General features: G+C 41.6%; 3 protein-coding genes across 17 annotated transcripts in view; all 3 read right to left on the minus strand.

Annotated features, from left to right (window-relative positions):
• Positions 1-2,467: 2,467 nt before the first annotated feature.
• LOC6564821 (amyloid protein-binding protein 2) lies at positions 2,468-7,755 on the minus strand. Of its 3 annotated transcripts, none has more exons than XM_032738249.2 (8): positions 7,679-7,755; positions 6,886-7,233; positions 5,085-5,704; positions 4,787-5,017; positions 4,621-4,722; positions 3,860-4,536; positions 3,561-3,718; positions 2,468-3,478 (listed from the first exon to the last, which is right to left on the minus strand). In XM_032738249.2, exons 2-8 carry the CDS (start codon positions 7,069-7,071, stop codon positions 3,368-3,370), a joined length of 2,085 nt encoding a protein of 694 aa, XP_032594140.1. In that variant the 5' UTR covers positions 7,072-7,233; positions 7,679-7,755; the 3' UTR covers positions 2,468-3,367. The 3 variants fall into 3 exon arrangements, with proteins under 3 accessions (XP_032594140.1, XP_032594139.1, XP_032594141.1); XM_032738248.2 differs by having other exon boundaries at positions 2,468-3,481; positions 7,679-7,754; XM_032738250.2 differs by lacking the exons at positions 6,886-7,233; positions 7,679-7,755 and adding an exon at positions 6,132-6,188 and having other exon boundaries at positions 2,468-3,481.
• Positions 7,756-8,097: 342 nt separating this feature from the next.
• Positions 8,098-9,894, minus strand: LOC6565245 (ERAD-associated E3 ubiquitin-protein ligase doa10). The gene is made up of 3 exons (XM_032738256.1): positions 9,415-9,894; positions 8,619-8,834; positions 8,098-8,522 (listed from the first exon to the last, which is right to left on the minus strand). Exons 1-3 carry the CDS (start codon positions 9,715-9,717, stop codon positions 8,286-8,288), a joined length of 756 nt encoding a protein of 251 aa, XP_032594147.1. The 5' UTR covers positions 9,718-9,894; the 3' UTR covers positions 8,098-8,285.
• An 877-nt stretch (positions 9,895-10,771) lies between these two features.
• The window catches only part of LOC6565244 (serine/arginine repetitive matrix protein 2), a 45,650-nt gene continuing 31,656 nt past the window's right edge, over positions 10,772-24,765 (minus strand). For 8 of the 13 annotated variants that reach the window (XM_032738473.1, XM_032738469.1, XM_032738472.1 and 5 more), the window contains 8 exons: positions 22,184-22,354; positions 21,669-21,744; positions 20,391-20,762; positions 13,260-13,352; positions 13,089-13,191; positions 11,913-12,060; positions 11,021-11,172; positions 10,772-10,943 (listed from right to left, as the gene is read on the minus strand). In XM_032738473.1, the coding sequence (XP_032594364.1) occupies positions 10,820-10,943; positions 11,021-11,172; positions 11,913-12,060; positions 13,089-13,191; positions 13,260-13,352; positions 20,391-20,762; positions 21,669-21,744; positions 22,184-22,354 (1,239 nt within the window). In that variant the 3' untranslated portion in view covers positions 10,772-10,819. Of the gene's footprint in view, positions 10,944-11,020; positions 11,173-11,912; positions 12,061-13,088; positions 13,192-13,259; positions 13,353-20,390; positions 20,763-21,325; positions 21,389-21,668; positions 21,745-22,183; positions 22,355-24,765 lie in introns of those variants that run through there. The other 5 variants (XM_032738467.1, XM_001991453.3, XM_032738468.2 and 2 more) reach the window with 4 other exon arrangements.

Genomic DNA, 24,765 nt, shown 5'->3' on the forward strand with positions numbered 1-24,765 from the left:
CTCGCCGAAATTAAACGCAAACCGTTCGCTGCCGCGCAAAGACAACAACTGATCGATGAAGCCGCCAAGCGACGCTCAACCGAAGTGGTTGTTGATCAGCCGAAGCCCAAGTTCCAAGCCGCAGACGACTGAGACATAGCCGGTGTTGCCATGCTAGCTTTTTAAAAGCTAGTCGTAGCTTTTACAGTTGTTAAAATACCAGCATAATATTGCAAGCTGCTGTTAGCCAGACAAAACAAGTAAACACATTTTATTTGGTAAAAGCTCAAGAGTTTATAATTATTAACTTTCATTGAAGGCATACCCACATATTTTGTACTATAATGGTCTTAACTTTTTTTTATAGCTAGTTCTAATCGATATTTTGTCTTTCAAATTCTGGCAGCACTGGTCAACAGCGACTGTTGACGACGACCGAAAATGTGTCAAAAGCAAAAGCTGCGCTTCAATAGCAGCAGCAGCACAGCCTTAACAACAGCAACTGCAATGGCAGCATCAAGTGCTGCATTTTTTCGGTAGCTTTTGCATTTGTATGCGTGTGACTGTGTGTGTGTGTGTCGTGTGCGTGTGCGAGTGTGTTCATGGGGAGTGGGCGGCCTGCATTGCAATTGACAAATGCTTGATCGGCCGCTGCGACTTCGACGTTGACGTTGACATCAACGGCGACGCTAACGTCAACCTTTTCTTCTTCTGCTTCTTTGTCGCCCAAGTGAAAACAACTTTTACAATGCAGCAGCTGCCGCCGCCGACCGGCAAGGAAAAGTGAAAAATAATAAAAACTACTTTGACCGAAAGTGTCAAACGACAACGTAAAAAAGACAAGCATTCAAAAAAGCCAACAATAATAAGTATGGCATAAGGCAGGTGAAGTCAAGCCATTGTAATCATCGCTAAAGACCCCTAATATAAAACTATAAAAGCGGTCTTTAGCTGGAGTATTATGGGGCCAGGGGTCTTACTGTTTTTTTTGTTGCTTTAAATGGTTTAGATTGGAATATTAACTTTTAATTGAACAGCAATTTAATCAAGGGAATAAAAAAGTTTCTTATTGAAATCAGCGTAAAATTTGAAATATTTATGGCACAGGAATATAGTCGTTTTTGCGGCAGAATCAAACAGGAATGAAAGGTGATGGCATTGAATAGTTTTATCCATGTCGTTGGCCTTAGCCAATTTAAATAAGCATTTCTCATACGCCGAGGCATACATTCCAAAACATAAAACATACTTCTGGGATGACTAATCACAGACAAGCAATTTTCTGACCGATTACAAAAAAACACTGCATACTTTCAGGACGAACCAAATTTTGCGTTTTCGTTAAGAGGCACGAGCGCAGCACATGCTCTCCTGCATCCATCGAGCTTCGGACAGACGTAAATCCAAATAAGTGTCCTTGTTATGCGAAATAGGGTAAGGTGAGGATAGCAACAAGAGATATACATTTTTACTGCTCCATGGAAAGCAAACCCATTTCTAAAACGAATTGTGAAGGGAAATGGGGAGGAAACTCTGTTCCAGGCACAACAACAACAACAGCATCGGGTAATCTAACCTAACTTACACTGTTATCCAACACTATTCACCAGGGAGCCAGGTTCAATGGCTGCGTGAGTTAGCCGAGGATGCGCACTTGAAAACATAACAAATATAAATAAAGGGCGCAAATGCGCTATTTATAGACGAACATGACAAGACAATGAGACAAGATATGCTGAAAGCATTGTTGTTGTTGTTGTTGTCGATGCTTATAATTTATTGCAGTCAATTGCAATTGCAGAGCTATTATGACAGCCAATTATTTATATGTATGTGGGTTGGAGTCGGTGTAGTTGTGCTTTTTTTTTTACTAATTCTTGTTGATTTTGAAAGTTGTAAAAAAACAAAGCGCCAACGAAACTCGCTCGGCTGTGGACGCGGGTCGAATATTCAACAAGCTTGTAACCCCTTATTTGAAGTTAAGACAACAAAAAAAAAAACAGAAAAAAAGCTTTATAAAAAAGAAAACAATTTATGCTTTTGTCAACGTGGTTTATATATAAATATGTGAACAAATTACAATTGTATACATATACACATTTATGTAAATGGAACAATTGGGTGTTGCCTCAAATTATTATTATGACTTGGAAACTCTAGAACGCATTGGTTCCACTTTCTATTGCGGTCATATTCTTGCACGGCTTCAAAATACATACCAATTGTGGAGTCTTAAAAAGTCGAGTCCCAAATTTAATAAATAAATATAAAAATGAATGTATTTTCTAAAACTGTTCTTTTGCATTTTATTTTGAGATTTCTTTTTGTTTATGTTGGGTATGGCATTCGTGGTGATGCCAATGCCAAAATGGTGTAGGCTACAATAAGTCATTAATTATACAATAAGTCATTAATTATATATATATATACATATATATATATATATATATATATATATATATATATATATATATATAAATATATAGCACTAATGCAGGGATATTAATTGTATTTTATAGACTGTGCTTATGTATGTAGTATCGCTTGTGCATAGGACATGTTACACACACGGTTTGACGAATCAGTTGGGTGGAATCTTACTCCTATTTCGGACACTACAGATTTAGATTAAGAAATATCAACTGGAAATCGAGAGAACAATTATTCCAGTTGGCTTACAAGACGCACTACATATATATATGTCTAGTTTTTACACCACAATATAGGGGACGGGGGAAAAGTGAGGAGGGAATTTTTAAGTTTTAATTTGATAATTCAGGAAGAATACTACTTATGTACAACATGTACATAGTTTAATAATCGAAAGATCCGATGATCATCGGAGATAAGTCTATATATTATGCCTAACTATTGATTCGTTTATTCTATTTATACATATTCCTTTTATTATTATGTACGCGTAGCATTCAACATTAATTTAAATTGTGCTACAAAGTTTTGCTTCTGCAATTGTTTTACTATACAAATTGATTATCAGTTATCAATATACGTATGTATCAATATTTACGTTAAGCAATCACATTGTGTATTCGTATTTTACAATTAAATTATGAACGATTGTTGGATGAACAAAATATTATTGTATACAATCCAATTAACGAGGTGTTTTGTTTGTGTGAGTCAAAATTAAATGGTATCATCTCACATTTCAAGGCTATTCCACAGTTTGCCTGAGTTGGTTTTCGAATACAAAACGGTACCAAAAGTAAATTTAGAATATTTCTTTCCTTTTTGCTTGTTTGTTCTTCTTCTTATTCTTATTCCTCTTCTTGTTCTTTAAATCGAAATTATAACCAAGATCCACATGGAAATACAATTAGCTCAACATCACAATAAAGCTGGTATGTATCCCTTGCTGGATCCTCTCTCAATTCTTGCTGGACTCGGGCGGCTCCAGCACACGCTTCTCACTCATGCTGAAAAACTCTTCCTTTACCTGATCAATGGAATAATCCTCCTCAATTGGCGGATAGCTGGACTTCTGTAAAGAACGCAGAAAACGCAGCAAATTAAATGATATATATATCTTGTATGCTGAAATTTAAGTGCAATGCTTTTACGTTATTTGTTGCATTTAGGACACGCAGCTGCTGCCAGTTCTCCAGAGTGTGGGCATATCGCAAATATTTCTCGAAATCATGTAATGTCTCATATACATGACACAGTCCTAGATAATCATACTCCAGCCCGGAGTAAGTGCGTCCAAACAATTGCAAGCCTGAGAAAGAGAGAAGAGTGTAGAAATTAGGCTTCGAACAGTATGCAAATTTATCAAACAAGAAATAAATAAATTCAATTAAGTTAAAATACACACTGTTTTTTAAATTAAAATTTTTTAAAATGTTGGCATTTGGCTCACTTATGTCAATGCTGCGCAGATATAGATCCTCGGCCTGGCGAAACTTTTTCATCTGATAGTTGTAGAGCGAGGCGAGATGCCCAATGGAAAGGCCGACCTCATAGTCATGGGGACCGAGTAGATCGGTTTTGATCTTGATGGCCTTTTGATGCATACTCTCCGCCTCCTCAAAACGATTCATTGTCTGATAAAGCCGGCCAAGATTGCCATAGTGTTTGGCCGTCTGCACATTCATCTCGCCGAACACCTCCAGCGACAGTTGGAGTGCGAAAATGTGCAGCTGCTCGGATTGCAGCAGCAGATCCTCTTCATCCATGCCATCGGCTATCTTATCGAGTGCTATCTCTTCTAGCAGTAGCGCCTTCACACGTTTCGCCGAGGCGAGCATTAAATGATTGCTGGGCACGAGATTCTTCATGATATTAACAGCCTTATCGACATGATCCTGAGCGCAACTAAAGTCACCGGTGCTATACTCATGCACATAGTATGCATACGATAGATCCTCGTGGGCGATCGCCACATGGAAGTTCATGTTGCCAAAGATGCCGCGACGCACCTCCAACGCCTCCTTGTACACCTTAACGGATTGGAATACCGAGTCCACATTCAGCAGAAAGAAACCATAATCCAGCACAGCATCGCCATATTTCTGATGTATTACCCCAAAGTGCTCGCTGCGAAACAGAGTGATATGGCAACAGTGAATACAAATAGAGGTGGAGCATGACCTAATGGATTTTGAGTTTTGAGTCACTTACTGGGCACGACGGACTGCCTGGCAGATGAGCAGATTGGCTCGGCAAAAGTCCCGTTTGACCACACAGGCCTTGGCCGCTTGGCGTAGCACATCGATGGCAATGCTGCGAGATTACAATTATTAGTTAGCATGTGTTTCTTTTGGGATGCGAGTGAAATTGGGTGTACCGTGGGGACGCCGATTTATCCAGGTAGTGCATGGCTTGCACACTCCACATGTGACTGTTGTTGTATTCGTTGCGTGCGAAATACATGGACGAGATTTGTGTACAGGCCATCGCGAACAGTGGATTTGACACCATATTCATATCCTTCAGCTCGCTAGTCAGCTGCACCATTTCGACAAAGGTTTGCTGTGCCAGCTTGAAATTGCAGTGTGATGACTCCGCATAGAGTAGACTGTAAAAATTGATTCGATTATTTAATTGATTTAGACATATATATATAAATATAGAGATATAGGTACCGCTGCAGGCAATCGACCCGCAAGATCAGGGCATCCTTGTGGTGACGCTTCAGTCTTTCATTAAGGCACAAGAGCACAGCGATGCTCTCTTGCATCCATCCAGCCTCAGACAGAAAGCTGCCCAAACGCAGACCCAAATCAATGGCGAATGCATCCTCGGTGCTCAACGAGTCCAGCGACGGTGCCAGTGGCCCTGGCTCCGTCGTCCCACCGTCATCAGCAGCTGTGGCCGCAGCAGCAGCATTGTTTGCTGTTTTTGTCATATTGTCAATGTAATTAATGCTGATGCTAATGCGGTTGCTGCTGCTACTGCTGCAGCCGGCAACATCATTCAGCTCCTTGTCCTTGGCCTCCTTATCGCCATCGCCATTGGCAACGCCATCGGCATCGTCCTCGACCTGTTCAATGTCCGGTTGTGCTTCGATCTCTGAGGGCTGGGCAATGCGGCCAACATATGCATCGCTGAGGCGACGCGTTACCGCCTTGTTATTCGTCATCAAATCGACAACGATCCGCAGCAGCTTGCTTCGTGCCGGTATGTAGCGTACGAGTCGATGGAATACATCAAGATTTGCCAGCTCCTCGGTGAGTGTGTCCATCAGCTGCTCTCGACGTGACATCTACAATAAGGCAGTAAATAGAAATGGTAACATGAGGATAGCAAAAACAAGCTTCATGGAAAGCATACCTATTTCTAAAACGAATTGTGAGGAACGGAGGAAACTCTGTTCCAGTCACAACAACAACAAAAACAGCATCGGAAAATCTAACCTAACTTACACTGTTATCCAACACTAGTCACCAGGGAGCCAGGTTCAATGGCTGCGTGAGTTAGCCGAGGATGGGCACTTGAAAACATGACAAATATAAATAAAGGGCGCAAATGGGCTATTTATAGATGAAGATGACAACAAGACAATGAGACAAGATATGCTGAAAGCATTGTTGTTGTTGTTGTTGTCGGTGCTTATAATTTATTACAGTCAATTGCAATTGCAGAGCTATTATGACAGCCAATCTATGCATTTTATGCATGTACACACTTACATATGAATGCATGTGTGCGTGTTCTGTTAAGTAGTAGACATGCAATGCCATTATTACAAGCCTCAACTGAAGAAACAAATATGCTAAAGTTATTTAACTTTAATTAGGATACAGAGTGAATGTCACAAAAGCTCATTTCAGTTAGATGCGTTTGTGTTAATGTCCAGCTGTGCACATCAACCAGAAGCTTCGACGTGTAAACATAAACAGTGAAGAGCTTTTGGGCACGAGCTTTATCAGCGCAAACAAATCAAAATTCCACTAAATGGAAATCAAAACAAAAACAAAATCAAAACAAATACAAAATGTCGTCCTGTTGGCGATTGTTTCGACATTGCCACCTTCGTAATTAAATGCAATATACATAATAAAATTCGTAAAACAAAAAAGAAAGTAAAAACAATATGCTGTAACAGCGTGGCGAAAAGTCTACACACACACAGACATAATCATGCATATGCATGTGTTGTGTATTTTCACTTTTTATATGTTGCCATTAAAAGTGGTTACAAACAGTATAAATTGTCGCAGTTTGGTTTTTTGCGTTTATCAGATGGTACACAGACGTCAATTACGAAACAGATTACCAAAGGATGACAAGAACTTTTTACATCGACCATCAGTTATTTGCTAGTTGGTTTGTCCCCCTCCCTTTCTCCCCTCTCTCAGCACGACTAGAGCAGTACTTCTGTATGTATTTTTGTTTCACACTGAGGAGCAGAGAATAAATGAAGGAGCTCGATAAGAAACTTACCAGCTCGTAAACATCGATGAGCAGATTGAGGGGCAACTCCGGCAGCTTGCTGATGCGTTCCAGTGTGGTCACTTTGCAGTCCAGGCCGTTGACAATGGCAATCAATGTCAGATTGTACAGTGCATTGGGGCTGTTGTTGTTGTGCCCAGAGGCCGATGACATCGAGAGGTTCTCTCGTGCAGCCATTTTGCTTTATTTTCCTCCTGTTTTGATTGTTCTTGCTTTTGTTTGTTGTTGTTGGAGTCGGTGTAGTTGTGCTTTTATTTTTTTTACTAATTCTTGTTGATTTTGAAAGCTGGAAAACAAAGAACCAACGAAACTCGCTCGGCGGGTTGCGGGTGGACAGTTCTGCAACAAATTTCGACGTTTTAGAAAGGCGCGCAAGTAAAAGCAAAACAAATTTAAGAATAACAAACAGAAAAAACAAAAGTTTATTAACTTGTGCTTTTGCCACACGTGCCCGTGAAACGTCACCTCAAAACTGATGTGTTGCAATGTCACACGTACACACACACACGCGCAGTCGATGTGCCAGAGCAGCAGTAGCATAAAAAAAAAATATAAAAAAACAAATAGCTTCACTTTCTTTTAAGACGATCTTCGTTTTTCCTTTCCTTTTTGTATTTTGATTTTTTTGCCCAGCGCACAGCAGCTGCTGGCAATTTCACTGGTGCTGCTACTGCAGAGACGAGTCGCTCTTTGTTACTCACTCACACACATGCACGCACAGCAAGTCGAATCTTGCTGATTGGATTTGAGTTGTTTGTTTGTGGCTCCCTGTTGAAAAACTTACACAATATCGTATGCATTTATTCGTTGTTAACATGTACAATATTGTACGCCCAATATTAAAAGTAATTAATTGAAGTTATTTTTTGGCTTGATTTTATGCCAAAAAAAAACTTATTTGATTTGGGGATGGCAGCAGTAGTTGAAGCAATCGACCACCTACTAAACTATCGGACACACTCATCGATATTTTATATAACTTAACGTACTCGATTACGAATTGAATTCAACAATAACTGATAGCTAGATAACAGGCCGATTAATACGCGTTTACAGACTCAATTTTGCGCCAATTGCAGTTAACTGATCATATTTAAAAGCTGACCTCAAAATATTTTGCATAAATACTGTTATATACTAGAAAATTGTCAATAAACACCAGCACAGCCACAAATACAATAAAAATGAAACAATTGTTTAATTTATTTGTAAAATTCGGTCACTTTGCAGTAAAACGTAACTGGACGCAAATACCGTTATGCTAGCCTTTTGTATTTTTATTGATAAACTTGTCAATTTCGGTTAAGTTTCAAGGTTTCCTGCTGACCGTAAGAGCTTTGATAAATTCGATTGATTGAATTTGGCTTTGTTGTTAATTGTGCTGTTGCCGCTCAAAATAGGTCAAAGTCATCGTCTTCAACCTCAACTAGGCCAAAATCGTTGGTGCTGCCAAACATCCACCAATGCCGCAATATGTTACGAATGAGAAGAAATCGGGTTGTCACAAACTCGAAGAAGTGAAAGAAGAGAGCACTCGATGTGAGCAGGGCACACGATGCGAAGAATACCTCGTGCACCGTTAGCAGTTCATTGCTGCCCTGATTTAGATGGTCCATGCAATGCAACACCTGTACACAAGCAAAAAATCGCAAATAAGCTGGAAGGATGTGGCGAAAGAGCAACTGACGGCAACGCCAACGCCAACGGCTGTAAACGTTGCTCACCTGCTGCAGTATCACATTGGCGATCGGCATCAGTGAGGCGCTGAAGAGCAGATGCTTCAGAATCATGCCACAGCAGCGGTCACAGAAGAAGGCGCGCACCATTTGCATCACACTCGCCCGATCTGCCGTTATATTGAATGGTGCATTGCATATCTCACAGCGATTATCTCGTCGATGCATTATCCAGCGCTTCAAACACTTTAAATGTATATAACCCTAGAAATTCGATACATAAAATAATTAAAGACGCGATTGCCAAAGCTATATCTATATCTATACATGTGTCTATCTACTTATCAGAAATGCTTCTTTTTGCATCACAAAAATCACACTCCGTTTGAAAGCGAATTTAATTTTGAAAAACAAGAAAAGAATAAATAAAAAATTTACCAAAAATCGAAAATATAAATAATATACGTATGATAAAATCGTCTTTTTGCACCAAAAATCAAAACCCACGGAAAGTGAACTTTCATCTTGTTTTAAAATAAATAAAATTACAAATCTACCAACTATCGAAAATATATTCAGTGACAACAATCGGAAACCAGGAATATACATATATATATTCTTAGATGAAGTTCATTTATGAACTAGCTAGATTGAAGAGCCTTGAAACAAGTTTGACGCCTTCACACACTAATCTTTAATCTATTTAAGAATCCCGCTCTTGGTTAATGATTGTGGATGACTAGCCTAAACTTCAAACTCTTTTGAATTAAGTTTACAATATTCATTTCTCTGTATTGTGCTTGTCGCCTCCGAACACTCTAAGAGTGTGATCTGTGGCACTTACCACGCTGCCCTTACATTTGCAGGGACAGTTGATGATCTCCATGTCGCTGCGATTCCAGCGACAGATGCGACACGAATTGCCAAACTCATTGGCCGAGTGGACGCTCTCTTGGGAGACCGGTTGGCTCGCCAATGCCACTCCATGCGGTTCGGCACCAGCATCAGCAATACCGCGACCATCGGTCAGCTCATGCTCTTGCTGCTGTTGCGTTCTTGGCTGCGCCAGAGATGTACCCGCAGCAATGCTGCTAAATAGCCGCAAGGCTGTCGCCTCCGACAGCTGCTGTTGATCCTGCTGTGCCATTTCTTTCCACTTGTGTATTTGAGCTTTTGAGTTTTGTGGCTTATCGATCTTAAGACTTTTGTGGACGCGGAACGATTCGAATTTTGCTTGCACGAATTTCACACGTAATTTTGTTCGGACATTTTACACAAGACTTTCACATCGTGTATAATATCGGTTTGAGTTTTGCTCTCATTTCTCTAGCTGACAGACTGTTAATACGTAGGCCAACTTCAAAAATATATATATCTGTTGATCTAGAGAAAGAAAAACAAACAAAAAAAACTATTGTACAGTTACCAAGATACCCTGTAAAATAAATTGATCAAATTGATCGCCCTCCAAATAAAAATACAATTTTTCGATCATTTTGTTTCTTTCAATGTTAATATTAGCTGTAGATACATATATGTATAATTTTTAATGTTGATATCGCATTTCGCTTGCCGCTGCTGCGAGTTAGTAAATTGTTCGTATAATTTCGCTCGCTTAGAGTTGAGAAAAATATTTATGCATTTCTCTTACTCTCTCTCTTTCTCATCTCTCTCGCATCAAAACTCAGCGGGGTTAGTAAAGTTTGCGGCATGAAAATTCATTGCTGCTCTGATTCCTTTTTTTCTTTTTTCATTATTTAAAATTATAATTATGACAAAAAAATTCAACAATTATTGTATAGTTTTTTTTTTTAAGTTCAATAACAAATAATAATAATAGTAAAAAATTAAAAAAAAATATATATATGTATATATATGTAAAATAAAACAAAACACAAAAAACGTATCAAATGTCCTTTTGCTGTTCAATTCGACGAGCCTGCCATTTGTGGTGTATATAGGTATAGGTAAGTGTGAGTAAATTGATGTGGATGGTGGATATAGATAGTATTTAGTATTTTAAATAGTTGTATATAGGATGCTGAGTGTGTTCATCCAACACGAAATGCCAAAAAGGTATACGCAATTAATTGCCTGAACAGGGGTACTCAATTTTTGTTTGCTTAAAATTTAATGAATAGTTGTTGTTCTTGTTGTTGTTTCTGCTGCTGTTGTTGTTGCCCACGTACTGTTCTTGTTGCTGTTGTTGTTGCGCCATTGTTGTTGAGTTGCTTATTTGTTTTTTTTTTTTACTGGCAATTGCGAAAACGGCGATAGATGCTCTGCACATAAACAAAGACGCACTTCCAGTCGGGTCGGCTCATCTCCACCATGTCTTCCACATCCAGCAATGGCGCTATGCCAGCTTTCTCGCTGCGACACAGACAGGGAGAGAGAGAGAGCATTATTAACAGTGCAATTTACAGTTGTGTTTAACATTTTGTACTCACTCGGCAACACTAAAGGCCAGCTCAAAGTTGTGTCTGCGTGTTTGTTTGGTTAGTTCACTGTAGTCAAATGCATCTGGCAAGAAATGATGTATCAGGGCACAAAAGGCCAAGCCGTCTGACCAGCTCGAACTAAAGTTGCTTATTTGGACGTTCTGTGAATAACATTTAAATAACATTGTGATGAATGCGCCCAGAAGGGGTGGGGAATATGGGTGGCAGTGGGATTACAGATATTAACTCTGTTAATTTCATTCATTTTTACTGTTTTTTTTTATGAGCAGCAGCAGCAGCAGTGGCAATAAAGCAATTTTTTTTGTTGAAAGCCCCAGCCCCAAAAAGCAATTGGCAACGACAACGACAACAATAATTAAAAGAATATGTAGCAAAAGGAAGCGGCAAAGCACAACGTTTACAGTTACTTTTAATAGGAGAGTAAATTCTGCGTTTCTTACTCCATTTCCACTTCCAGGCAGAGCAGGCTGCTTGCGTGCGTTGCTTTTTGTTTTGTTTCTTTTTTCTAATTGCGTGTATAATTGGACAAGTGTATATCTGTGTGTGTGTTTTTGTGTGTATGCGTGTGTAGATGAGTTGCTCAAAAGCTCAGCTAAAGGTTAGGCGTTGTTTAGTTTTTGTAATTACGTTTTTGTTGTTTTGTTTGTTTTGGCATGGTTTGTTGGTTATTTTCCTTATGTTGGGCCTAAGCATTAGAATTTGGTTATCAAAACGAACGACAAGTAAATTATACAAAAACAAAATATATAAAATCAAGTCAAAATTCAAAAAGGAAAGTAGCAAATAACGGTCTATGGCTGTGGCTTTGCGTTTGCGTTGAGCTGTTTTTTTTTTTTTTTTTAGGTATATTTTGGTTTTTTTTTTTTTAGGTTTTGGATACCTCATATTCCTGCGTTTTGTGCTGACACCACTGCAGAAGTTGATCCTTGACAGTGGCGGCGCGCGCATTTAATGCCGGATCGGTAAATTTGAAATACGGTTGCGCTGAACCGCCGGGGGTCGTGGGTGTGCTTGTTGTTGGAGATGATCTGAACAAATGATTCAAGGTTGGAGGGGCAGACGTTTTAGCGAAACTCACACAATTGTTTTTTTTTTGTTTTTTTCTTAGATTGTTTGGTTTTTTTTATACATAAATTTTGTACTTCGGTTTGTAGTTTGGGTGTTTCAATTTTGGTTTAGATCGTGTATGTGTGTGTGTGTGTGTGGGTTTGTGTTAACAGGAAACAACAATTATTACTATTACAGTGAACGGTCGGCAATTAGAATCTGTTTCATTACGACTTTTTTTTTTAATAATGTATTACCAAAAATGTTTGAAAATTTAACTCTGAAAGTCACAAAATTGGAAATATATTCGCCAAACAGAATTGTTCCAATTAGCGAACGAGCACTGTATACTTAAAATAAATCAGAAATATTATAACTAACGGTTTTTGTTTTGTGTGTGTGTGTGTGTGTGTGCGTGTGTGTGCTTATCTAACTGTTTCTGTTCTTGTTGCTTTCTCAGAGAGGAAGTGTGACAGAGAGATAGAGGGAGAGACAGGGAGAGACAGAGACAAGAGTGAAAGTGAGCTGCGTACGCATGTACAGTATTTAGAACAAGGCGAAGATACATGCGACACACATACATACATATGTATGTTAAGTGACATTGTTCAATTTTATCTAACACATTTAGAATTTGACCTATGCACAGAAAACATTAATTAATATTGCCGATTACCAACACCAGAAAATGGGTGTAAAATAGAAGGCGAAACTAGTGATTGAGTATGTGTGTTTTTGTGTGTGTACATGTACGGATGTGGTTGTGTGTGTGTGTGGGTGATGAGATCCTGCACCAAATGTAAATGCAAAAGAAATGCAAGCAAAATGTTATTTAACATCTGACTGTGACAGCGTTGCCGTATCATCAATCAGTTCATAAGAATTTTGCGTGCTTTCCTTTTGGCATATGAGCGCGATTTACTGGATTGTTTTTTTTTAAATGTGTATTTATGTATATGGGAGTAGGTAAATATGTTATTATATACATATATTTGGTTTTGTAGCTTACTTTTGAGCCTGCTGCTGGGCAGCTGCCTTATCGAGCTGCTTGAATTTGGCCAGCGGAGAAATGTTTTTGGTGGCAGCGTTGCCACTCACCGTGCGTGTGGTAACTGCAATTGCGATTAAAAGGCCAATTATGATAAATATAATAATATTATAATATATTGGTATGTGATACCTTTTGTTGTTGTTGTGGTGACAACGGCGCCGCCATCTTTTGACTTGGTCTCGGTGCGTTCACTGGTCGTTGAACTTTGTTGCTTGTGTTGTGCTGTATAAAGAAAGGTTTTAGACGAATTGGCAACGAGGAAAAAACGGAGGGGGAGAAAAAAAAGAAGCAATAATTACAACAATTAGTCAAATTGCATGCAGACCAAAAAAACAAAAATTAAAATCATAATAATAATCAATTCAACATAATTCAAACATCATTATATGTATATGTATTGTTAAAGTATAGTTATTGAAAATGTTGGGAAAAATACGGTTAGAAAGATTAATCTGCTTAAATTATTTGTAATTTTGTATTTTTTATTTCGTTGTATCTTGTCTTAGACTATTCTAGAGCAGGCAACAAAATTGATGCTACACACGGCAACGAAACGAAACATGATAGCAAAATTGCATTTGCAAAGATCTTTTTTTTTACTGTTTTAGTCAATCAAAAAACGACAACTCTACACAAATTCAGCTACTTACAAAACAGAATCTAGCAATTAAAATTGCATTAAATGCGTGGATTAGAAAAAAATGGCAGATGTGCAATAAATTGGCAAAGAAACACACCAAGCGGCTGTTTCATGCCGCGTGTTCCAAAAAAATACACACAGTACGAAAAATAATAAACAAAAATACACAAAAATATATATGAAAAAAACGAATTAATGTTGCGACGGCTCTGCTGGGCGATTTTGGTGGTTGGTGTCTGGTGATGCTGGTGGTGCTGGTGGATTTTACCACATTATTTTCACACAAAGTACACAAAACATAACTTAGCTACGTATGAACAAACAAAAAAAAAAAAACCGAAGCATGCAGAAGACGTTCCTTTTTTACATACAAAATACAAAAAAACGAACGAAAAGAAACATGCGGACAAAACAGTGTGCGTATGGGTGTGTGTGTCTGTGTGTGGGTGTTTGTGTGTGTGTGGAAAGCGAAGTAAAGAGCCAGCACAGCAAACTGGGCAGCTGAGCTGTTTGCAATAATCAAAAATATCAATGTTTGTGGTAAAAAGAACTCTTAGTTTTTGTTTTCTGGGCTTAGGGGGGGTATGTACAAAAAGACTAAGACAAAATATGTTGAGAGTGAGAGAGAGAGAGACAGGAGGGACAACATGGGATTCTTGTCTGTGTAAACTGTTTGTTTTCGCTGGACCAACCAACCAACCAATCAACCAGCCAGCGGAACGTAACGCAACGAAACGGAAATGAAACGCAACGGAAATAAAACGTTTAAAGCGTTTAGCTAACTTTGTACAGCTTTTTTTTTATGGGATGGGGTGTAGAAACAAAGGCAGGCAAAAAGTTTAATAAAAATATTGTATAGAAAAACAAATATACGAAATTATGTATAAGGAAAATGAGAAATATACCTATATATAAATATATACATGTATATATGTATATATATATATATATATAGTATTTAAATGCGGTTAGGCCGGGCGGGTGTAGCAATGGTAGTACATGGAACGCGCGAAATGAACAAGGTGGCAACGCTGTTTTGGACATTTTGTACAGTTGGTGTATTTTTGTTGTTGTTATTGTTTATTTGACTTTTTTCACACTCACAAATTATAACGTTTCAAGTTCTCCGGATTTCGGCTGCTGCTGATTATCATATTCTGTTCAATTATCTCTTTTTCAGTTTTCTTTTAACATTTCGGTGGTTATCATTTTTTTTTTTTTGTTTTGCATCCTGCGGTTGGGGCAGCGCGCAGCTAACTCGGTCGGTGTATATGTGAGGAAGTGTGTGTGTGTGTGTGTGATAGAAGCAAAAACCACACATGTGGTCCCTCCTTCTGCTAACTCAAGAGACTCGTCGATAAAAAAACAAAATTGAGCGCAAACTAACCAAAAGTGGCGAACAAAACGAATTGTAATGAAACGAAACGAAATTGGAACGTTTCGCTGACTAGAAATGGGCTGGGTTGGTACGTTTTGGAACTGGCACTAAAAACAAAGCCTAAGCCTACGCTCAAATAACAGTAGCGAGTATTAACAGTAAGTCAGGTTAACGGTTAACGGTAATCGGTAATCAGTACAGTTACAGTTCAACTTCGTTTGCTCGATTAATTCGAATCATCTTTCTGTCTGTCTGTGTGTATGTGTGTGTGTGTGTGTGCGTGTGTCGTTTGTTGGGTCCAGTTGCGTCTCGCTGGGCGGCTCAAACTGGAATGGCTGCTGTGTTTGTGTGTGTGATTTGTTGTTGTTGTTGTTCTTAATGTGTCGTGTCTGTCTAACAATCAAATGTGTTATCGATTGAACGATTTATCGACCTATCGATTGGCGCCAGAATTGAACTCACTATGCGCCCAGCATCAGCTGCTCGAATGCATCCTCCACATTGCTCTCGTCCAGCAAATTTAGATGCGCTATATGCGGCATGGTGGCGCTACGACTAAGGCCACCACCAATGCCGCCACCACCACCACCACCAGAGCCACCCCTACCAGCACCACCTAGCATTCCGATGCCGCCACGCATCAGGCCAAGGCCCGACACATTACCATTCGACGTGGAATTCAACGAACTGAGCGATTTACGTGCCGTCGATAATTTTTCACTAGTCTTGGTGCGATTTATCACCGATTTGCGATTGGAGGAGGAGGTGGAGGAGGAGGTTGTCATTGTGGCGCGCAACTCATCCAGCTGTGTACCCGTTGGTGATTTCTGTCCAGAGAAATAGGCAGCAACGGTGCGCTGCTTCTCGCCCACCTGCTCCTTGTCAATGCCGGCCTCATATAGCTTTGGTATGGCCAGCGAATGACCCGACTTGGTTCGTCGCAACTCACCAGGCAGCGGATTGTGGTATCTGTGTGTGCCGGTGCCATTACTCTGCTGTTGCGACTGCTGTGGCTGTTGCTGCTGGCAGATTTGATGCCACGAATCACACTTGCTGAGACGATTGAGACGCGACCCACCATTGCTCTGCTGCAGATGAATGTCCTCCTCATGCTGCTGTTGGCTGCGTCGACTGAGCGAACTAAAGGCGCTCACATTATTAAAGACAATGTTGCGAGGTATTTGATCCTCCGGCGCGGGCTCAGCGACAGCAGCACCAGCAGCCGCCGGCTGTTGAGGTTGTGGTGTGGCGGGTGTTTCCACAATAAGAGGATGGTGCTGCTGCTGTACTGTAATGCTGGTAGTGCTGCTGTGGCTGGTGGTGCTTGTGCTCGTGCTCGAATGCTTGTTCACCTGTGGACTCTGGTACGCGTTGGGCACATAATGATGTCTTTGGGGTGGTCCAAATTTCTTTAACAACGGCGCATTTTCCTTGGGCAGCGAAGACTTGACTATATCCGGCGTATCTTCGGGTGCTGAAGATTTATATTCCAATTGAATATCACGTTGCTCCAGGAGATTGCCCAAGCTTTTGCGGCGCAACTCGCTGAGTTCACGTTCGCGCTGCAACTGTTGCTCTCTCTGCAATTGTTGCCGGCTGGCGCTCAGCGATTGCTGCGATTGCAATCGTCCCAAGTTGGTTGGCTCTATGGTATTCTGGCGTAGCAGCTGCGCCAGAGGCTTGGGCTCATAGCTGCCGCTGCTTTCGCTGATGGTGTGACTGCGCATGCTTAGACGAGGTCGATTTGGTTGCTGTACCGTCGCTGGTTGCTGTACGATTGGTGGTTGCTGTACTGACGGTGGTTGCGGTTGTTGTGGTTTTGGTATCAGCTGCGGCTTGTTACTGCGATCAACCGGTGGCGGCAACTGTGACATTAACTGTGGCGCCAGCTGTGGCGCCAGCTGTGGCGTCAGCTGTGGCGCCAGCTGTGGCGCCAGCTGTGGCGTCAGCTGTGGCGCCAGCTGTGGCGTCAGCTGTGGCGTCAGCTGTGGCGTCAGCTGTGGTGTCAGCTGTGGTGTCAGCTGTGGCGGTGCATGCATCGGATTCGCTGTCCAACTAGTGTGCGAGAGCACCGAGCTGGAATTTGAATGCTCCGAGGTGCGTCGCGAACGATTCAAACTCACTGTGGAAGCGGGTTCCAGCTCATCGGCCGAATCCTCCATCGGATAGGTGACGACATAGGAGTTTTGCGTCTCGCTCGCATAATTGTGCGCTGGCTGCGCCACATAATGCGGCTGTCGACTCGCCTCGTAGCTGCTGAGCTGCGGAAAGAGGGGCTCCACCTGCGGTGCTTGGTATAAGCGACCATCTGGCGACAGGCAACCCGGCTTGCTGGGTGAACTGGGCATGGGGGCAGATTGTTGAGTTTTATAGGAACTCTTCTTGTTATGGTTGTTGTTGTTATTGCTGTTCTTGTTGTTGTTATTAGTGCCATTGCCACCCAGATGCTTTATGGTGTACAATAGCGATTTGGCCGCTCGGGAATTTCGGCCAAAGACCTCATCATCGCTAACATGGGCCGTCCGTCTGTCGGCGACTGTAACTGCCGTTTGACTACGCGGTTTGCGCATCACTTTGATCTCGGCACGATACTCGTGCATATTGTGATCCGAGTCCAGCTCGAGATCATCATCCGTATTGTCTGTCATCAGGGGTGCCGTCACGCAACTGGTTGGGCTATCAATAGGACTGGCAAAGTCCAGCTGACGCGTCGACTGTGGCATATACGTTGGATTCGCATTAGTCAGCACGAGTGGTGCTGCGAATGGATTTGTGAGTGGCTCCAAAGCGCTACTCAAACAGGGCTGACTGCGATAATTGGTCAGATTGGTTGGACCCCGGCGCACCGGCGAGTAGTCCGCATAGGTAAAGGATATATTGGTGGGGGGTGGCGGGGCTGCTACTGCTGCTTCTGGTCCGGCGGTTAAACGTTGCGAGGCATAGAATTCCAGCTCGGGTTCCATGGCATTGGGCAGAGAGGGTCGCTTCTTGAATTCACTTAGAGATGCTTGTGGTGCTTTCGATCGCAGCGAATTGTGACGCTGCACATAGACGCTGGTCGGTGGTTGCTGCTGCTGTTCGAGATTATCGCGCAGTGAGCGCTCCTCGAAGTGGTGCGCCTTGCGCTTGAAATCGCTATTATCCACACGAGGCTTGGCCACCCAGGGCAGTCCGATGGGTGAGCTGGCCGGCGAGGGTGTGTTGCTATAGCTGGGACGCGGCTGCAAGTGTTGCTGCGGGGCACCACTACCAACTGTTGCTGGTTTATTGCGCACACTGCTGTTGCTGTTGCCGTTGTTCATTGTTGATGGCGGTTGCCAGCTGTTCAACTTTTGCGCAATGGGCTTGTAAATATTGGGCGTGGGCAGCTGACCTTGGTCGATGGGTCGAAATACGGATTGCGGTGCGTGTATAAATTGATTGAGTGGTTGTGCAGTGGATGCTGCTGCTGCTGCTGCATTTGCTGCCGCTGCATTTGCTGCCGCTGCATTTGCTGCCGCTGCATTAGCTGCCGCTGCATTAGCTGCCGCTGCATTTGCTGCCGCTTGCTGATCTCTTTCACGCTGCTGCTGCATTCGCAATTCCATTTCCTGTCGCCGCTGCCTCTCCAGCTGCTCCTGTTGCTGTCGCTGTCGCTCGAGCTGTTGCTGTCGCTCCAGTTGTTGTCGCTGCAACTGTTGCTCATAGTATTCACGCTCGAGTCGCGATCGCTGCTCTCGTTCGTAGCGTGCCTCCTGCTCCAGATGCAGCTGACGCTCGAGTTCCTGTCGCCGTTGGCGCTCCAGCAGCGCTGCCTGCTGCAACTGTTGCTGCTGCAGCTGTTGCTGCTGCAACTGTTGCTGCTGCAACTGTTGTTGCTGCTGTTGATGTTGCAGCTGTTGTTGATGCTGCAACTGTTGCTGATGCTGCAGCTGCAGCTGGTGCTGATGTTGTTGCTGTTGATGATTGTGGGGCGGTTGTGGCGGCTTACCTTTGGTTACTGTTGCCGCCTCGCCGGTTTCAAAGGTGTGCTTGATGTTGCCAAACTTGTGCGTCCAATTGGAAACGGATCGCGCACCCGCCCATCCCAAGCCACCCTGGTGACTCTGCTTGTTGATGAAGGCGAGAAACTTGAGATCGTTCTCCGTCTTCGGTTCGAATTGTGGCACCACATGTTGCACGCGTCGTTTGACGCTCACCTGGACGGCACGCTTCAGACCCACATTGCTGCTCCGACTGTGATCCTCCAGCTCGGAGTCCGTGTCATCGGCGCTGGCAATAAACTTTGCCTTTGCCTTGGGTATATCAATGGTATTGGCGCGTTTCATCAATTGCTTTTTGCCATTGGCAAAGCGACCATTTGGCGTGGACGAATCCGGCGGAATTTGCTGTGCGGCGGCATAGTTTGAGAAGCTCACGGCATAATCGCCAGAGAGTGGTCTTCGGGCAGGTGTATTACTGCTGGGAGGCTTTAGTTGAGCCGGTTGCTGCTGCAACTGCTGCTGCTGTGTTTTGGGTACAAACTGATTGGGTCGATAGAGCTGCGTTGCAGGCGCGCCAAGTATGGCGCTCGAGCTGGCATTCTTCTCCAACGGCAACATTGCGGATGGCCGACTCTCGAGGATTTGCATGTCCTCGATGTAGCGACGGGCATCGGCGAGTTCCTCGCGACTAACGCCCACCGTATGTCGACTGTTGCGCTGTCGTCGCTTCGCAAAACGCTGACGACTGCTCTGTTCGGGATCGGCGGTGTCCACTTCTGTTGCATCCTCGCCGCTGGCTAGCTTCTCGGGTGCACTCAGTCCGGACTGGAGACGTGCGATGAGTGAGAGCAAAGCCTGTCGCTGACCACCATCAACGGCCAGCTCCTGGCCCAGTTTGAGGGAGCACTCGAGACGACTAAGGGCATCGGTGACCTCGTCAAGGAGTCCACGATTTGCATCGCTACGCTGTTGCAGGCTATCACGCAATCCAGCCGCAAGCAATCGCAAATCCTCGCCACTCTCCGTGCCGGAGTCCTCCTTTGGCGGTACACTCAATCGCTTCACTTGTGGCATTGTTGTCTGACTTGTTGTTGGTTCTTTAGTCGGCGTTTTTACTGTGCTACTAACTTTTGGGGTGCTGCTACTGCTACTGCTATTGCTACTGCTGACTGTGGATTTTCTACTCGCTACTTGGCTACTGCTACTACTCGTTGTTGTTGCTGCTGCTGCTGCTGCCGCAGTTGTTGCTTTTGCTGGCTGTGGCTTTTGCAGCGACTCACCCTGTTGACCGTCAACTTGAGTTTGTGGTAGAGTTGAAGCTGCTGTTCCAGTTACCACCTGTTTGGTGAGCTCTACTTTGGCCAGCTTTTTCTCCACCTGGGTGGTGCTGGTGCTAGTGCTACTAGTGCTGCTAGTGCTTGACTTTGACTCCGCCTCTTTTTTAAGTTCCTGTTTCACTTCCTTTTTCACTTCCTTTTGCACGTCCTGTTTAACCTCCTTTTTCACCACTGGCTGCGGCGGCTCCTCGTCGCTGCTGTCGTCGTCGGTTACCTCCTCAATTATTTCCTCATACTCGCTGGCGCTGCTCTCTTCTTCAGCTTCCACCTGCTTGGCAGCGGCCTTTGCACCGCCCGCCTGCAAATTCTTTAGCTCTAAAACACGCGCGACGCATTTAAATTCAAAATATGTGTGATAAATGAGTGTGATCGAAAGAGAGAGAGAGAAAGATTGGAAAGAGTAAAGAAAGATATATATATTTATATATATATATATACATTGGATATAAATGCGTAAATAAAAACAAATCAACAAAACAACGGCAGCAACAAGTTGAAAGGGGGGGCAATAAGCACAAGGCGTTCAAAACTGGGAGCAGGCCGTCCACTGGGGCTGCCCTGGCTGTAGAGAGAACTCACCCATGACGAGAGGGAACGAGTGGAATATCGGGAGCGAGTCCAAAGACCCTTTTTTTGCGAGACGAGTAACGAGTAGCAAAACCAACGAGAGAACAAAAAAAAAAATCAACAACGTGTGACAGAATAACGAGTGAACGTTGAACGAGACAACGAGAGTCAGACGAAACGAGTGAATGTATAACAAGTAACGAGTAAATAAAATAATAACGAAATTTGATGTGAATATAAATATGTATGATCAACGAGAGAGATATGAATGTATGAACGAATGAACGAACGAATAAACGAACGAGTAATACCTGTCCTTGATAATTCGCTCTAAATTACATTAGTCTAGCTACGAGTATGCGCTGTTTGCATATCTACAAGATACAAATACAGAACACAATCAGAAACTATAGATAATAGCCAGAGACAGAGACAGATATAGAGATAGAGAGAGATATCGATAGTGAGAGAAAGATATGTTAGAGAGAGGGCTAAGCCTAAATGTAAATATATATACTCCATTTGAATCCACCTTTTAAGTCCATTTGATTAGCCATATTCCCATTGGTTAGTGGCTGGCGTATATTTGTGTGTGTTTTTTTTTTTTGCTGAAGGTTAGGATCAGGCATTATCTAGCTTTTATATAGCACTTACCTTCGCGTTCCGCCATAAGTTCGCGTAAACGTGCACGGATCTTGCGACGCTCCTCGTATGTGGAGGCCTGTTCCAACTAAAGAAGAAGCAAGTGCATTTTTAGATTTCACAAAACCCAACCAAGTTCAAAGCAATTGATTTGAAATTCATGAGCATAGCCAGTCTCTCAGCTGCCAGGCTGACTCACTATAGACTTACTAAAGAATATGTTTAATCTGTCTATTCAATTTAAATTTTCAATTAAATTTAGATACATAATTTAAAAATCAAATGCAAAATAGATTTACAATTGAATGAAGCAACTAAAATGTGAAACATTTAAAATATGCATTTCAAGTTATGAATATTTTCAAAGGTTGCCATATGCAAATGGCAGCAGGGTATAATGAGAACTGAGCAGAAAATATCAAAGTTTTAAAAATAAGTTCTTTGCGTTACTTCACATGTAGAAAATTATATTTTTGTCAGAGTTCTGGCTGGCTTGTCTACGCCCACAATAAAGTTGGCATACTTACCAATTGCCTAAGTAGCTGCTCGTCCCAAATTTCCTCGATGTCACAAGTTGTGCGAGTAACTGGTGCTGAGGATGTGATCTTCCTGGTGGTGTTGCTGCTGCTGCTGATGTTGCCTGTATTGCTGTTGCTGCTGTTGCTGCTGTAGCTGCTGCTAATGCGTGTCGTTTTCACCTGAAATGAAAAAAAAAAAAAAACACTGGTTAACAATTATTTTTTTTTTTGTTTATCAATCGGTAGAAATGATTTTCATCTAGATGGCAGCAGCGCCCACACGTCGGAGCTCTTACAGTGCGTGTCGAAAAGCGAACGCCAGCTGTTTATTGGGATTTCTTCGTTTTTTTTTGTTTCTGCGCTCATTTCAGCTCTTTTGGCTAAATAAAACCGATGAGCGCATTCGCCGGCAACGCCAGCAAAAAATAAATAAATAAATGAAAAGAAAATCGAAAAGAAACACGCAAAAAGGCCAAAAGCAAAATAAATTGAATATCCCCGCCCAGCCCAATGAGCCCCCCGCCATCCCGTTATCACTTTAATCGCTTGGCCCTGATCGGGCGATGATAAGGCACAAATGAATAGATGAAACGAAAACAAAGACAAAAACAAGAATAACAACAACAAAATGAATTCGAAGCAATTTGTCGTCCTTAGCCATGGCCAGACGTCTCTTCCGGATGTTCTTCGCTTGATTCTTGCCAATTGTAGCCATGAGCCAAAAAAGAAGGAAGAAGAAATAACATCGTAAAAAAAAAACAGCAGCCGCAGCAAAAACGTCAACAAAATGCGACTGTTGCCAGCATACCTGGCGTATGCGTAATGTCTCAACAATATTGCGCATACGCCGCATTGACGCGAACTAAAAAAAAAAACATATATACAACGTGTAGCTGATCGAAAGTGCTCGAATCCAATAAATAAAACTATTTTCTATATGTCAGAATCTTTTTATGCCAACATTCTTACATTGAATTTATTTGAACACATTTTCGAATTATTAGAAATGATGGCATTGAAACGTATCCCTGGAGATAAGATTGATTAAGAACTACTTGAAAGATATTAGGTTATTCACACACTTGAATTTCTATTGAATTTATATACGAGTATATTCAAATATATCAGTAAATATAAGAGGTGATTGCCACTTTGAACTTCTATATTTATTGTATAATAAGTATCGGTCGATTGCAACTGAAGTACTTAAGATTTGCATACAGATGAAGACCATCAACTGGCTAAAGACCCCGCAATATGATGGACACAAATATGGAAATGTACATGTACATGGGATAATAAACGTTAATTAAGTATACGCGGCGAATGCCCGCAATTAAAAAAAAAACACACACACAAAAATCAAATTGAAATTCGGAATTTTTCATTTTTCATATTTCGTATCTCGTATTTATCGTATTTTTTCTATTTGCTTTGTGGTACAGTACGTCAGCTTTTTTCCCCCATTTCCCAGTGGCAACAGCAACAACAACAACAACTGCAACAAAGTGACAGCCGTGCGAGTCTGTCTAACACCACCCTACCCTACCCTACCCTAGTCCCGCCCACAAGCGGTAAATACGAACGAACATATTTCTTTTCTTTTTTTTTTTTGGGATGTTTATATCAATTTGACCAAATTTGGCCAGCACAATATTTCAAAAATAGCAACAACAACAACAAATTTAAGATATTCAGAATTTTTTCGAACATGTTTCGAGAGTTGCCAATGCGATTCATTTTGAGAGCGACGCCAAGCACGCGTTGCTATTTTTAGCTCAGAGATTATTTAGGCGATACACACACATTCACACAAAACACAATCCGACAAATTGAGAGAGAGAGAGAGAGAGAGACATAGAGAGAGAGAGAGAGGTAGATAGTGGTGGGTGAAGGGCGAGCGGTATTCTTTAATATTGTTGGTTGTACGCAAACCAAAACGTTTTCCTTTTCTTAATACAACTACAATTTCAATACTTAAATGCCCTACAAAAAAATGTCTTCCAGCTTTTGTTGCAATATGTAACACGTTTTAAAGACTTCCATTTTCCCAAAAATCATATTTTTATATATTCATTATTGTAATTCTCGATGTTGATTTTATCGAATTGATTAAATGGCCTATAATAATATTAATAAAAACATATTGTACAACTCAGACAAAGGTTGCTTAAAAACGTTGAACTATTCTATATTAATTTGTATCGTTTTTAAGATTTGACTTTTAAGACATGTTGCTTAAGTTGAGTGTAGGGAATGTATTCGAGATAGTTATTCATATCAAAAAAGTGGCATTGATCAAGTACAAACTAGTTTATTTACGTTGATCTTTTGATGTCTTGTAAGTGTTTCAATTTCACAGCTCTTTAATCTTATGTTTTTGTTTGTTCCCAAGCAAAGGCATAAAACAAATAATCAAACGCCAAAAAGAAAAGCAAACTCAAAAACAACAACGCCAATAAAAACACAAAGCTAATTTGCCAAACAAGTTTCCATCATTTTCAAACTGAGCCAAACAAAAAAAAAAAAAAAGAAAACATATATAAATAAATAAAAGCGAGTAACATAAAAAACAGCAATTAAAACTAAAC

The sequence above is a fragment of the Drosophila grimshawi genome, unplaced genomic scaffold (assembly GCF_018153295.1).
Source record: "Drosophila grimshawi isolate 15287-2541.00 unplaced genomic scaffold, ASM1815329v1 contig_848, whole genome shotgun sequence".
Classification (NCBI taxonomy): Eukaryota; Metazoa; Arthropoda; class Insecta; order Diptera; family Drosophilidae; genus Drosophila; species Drosophila grimshawi.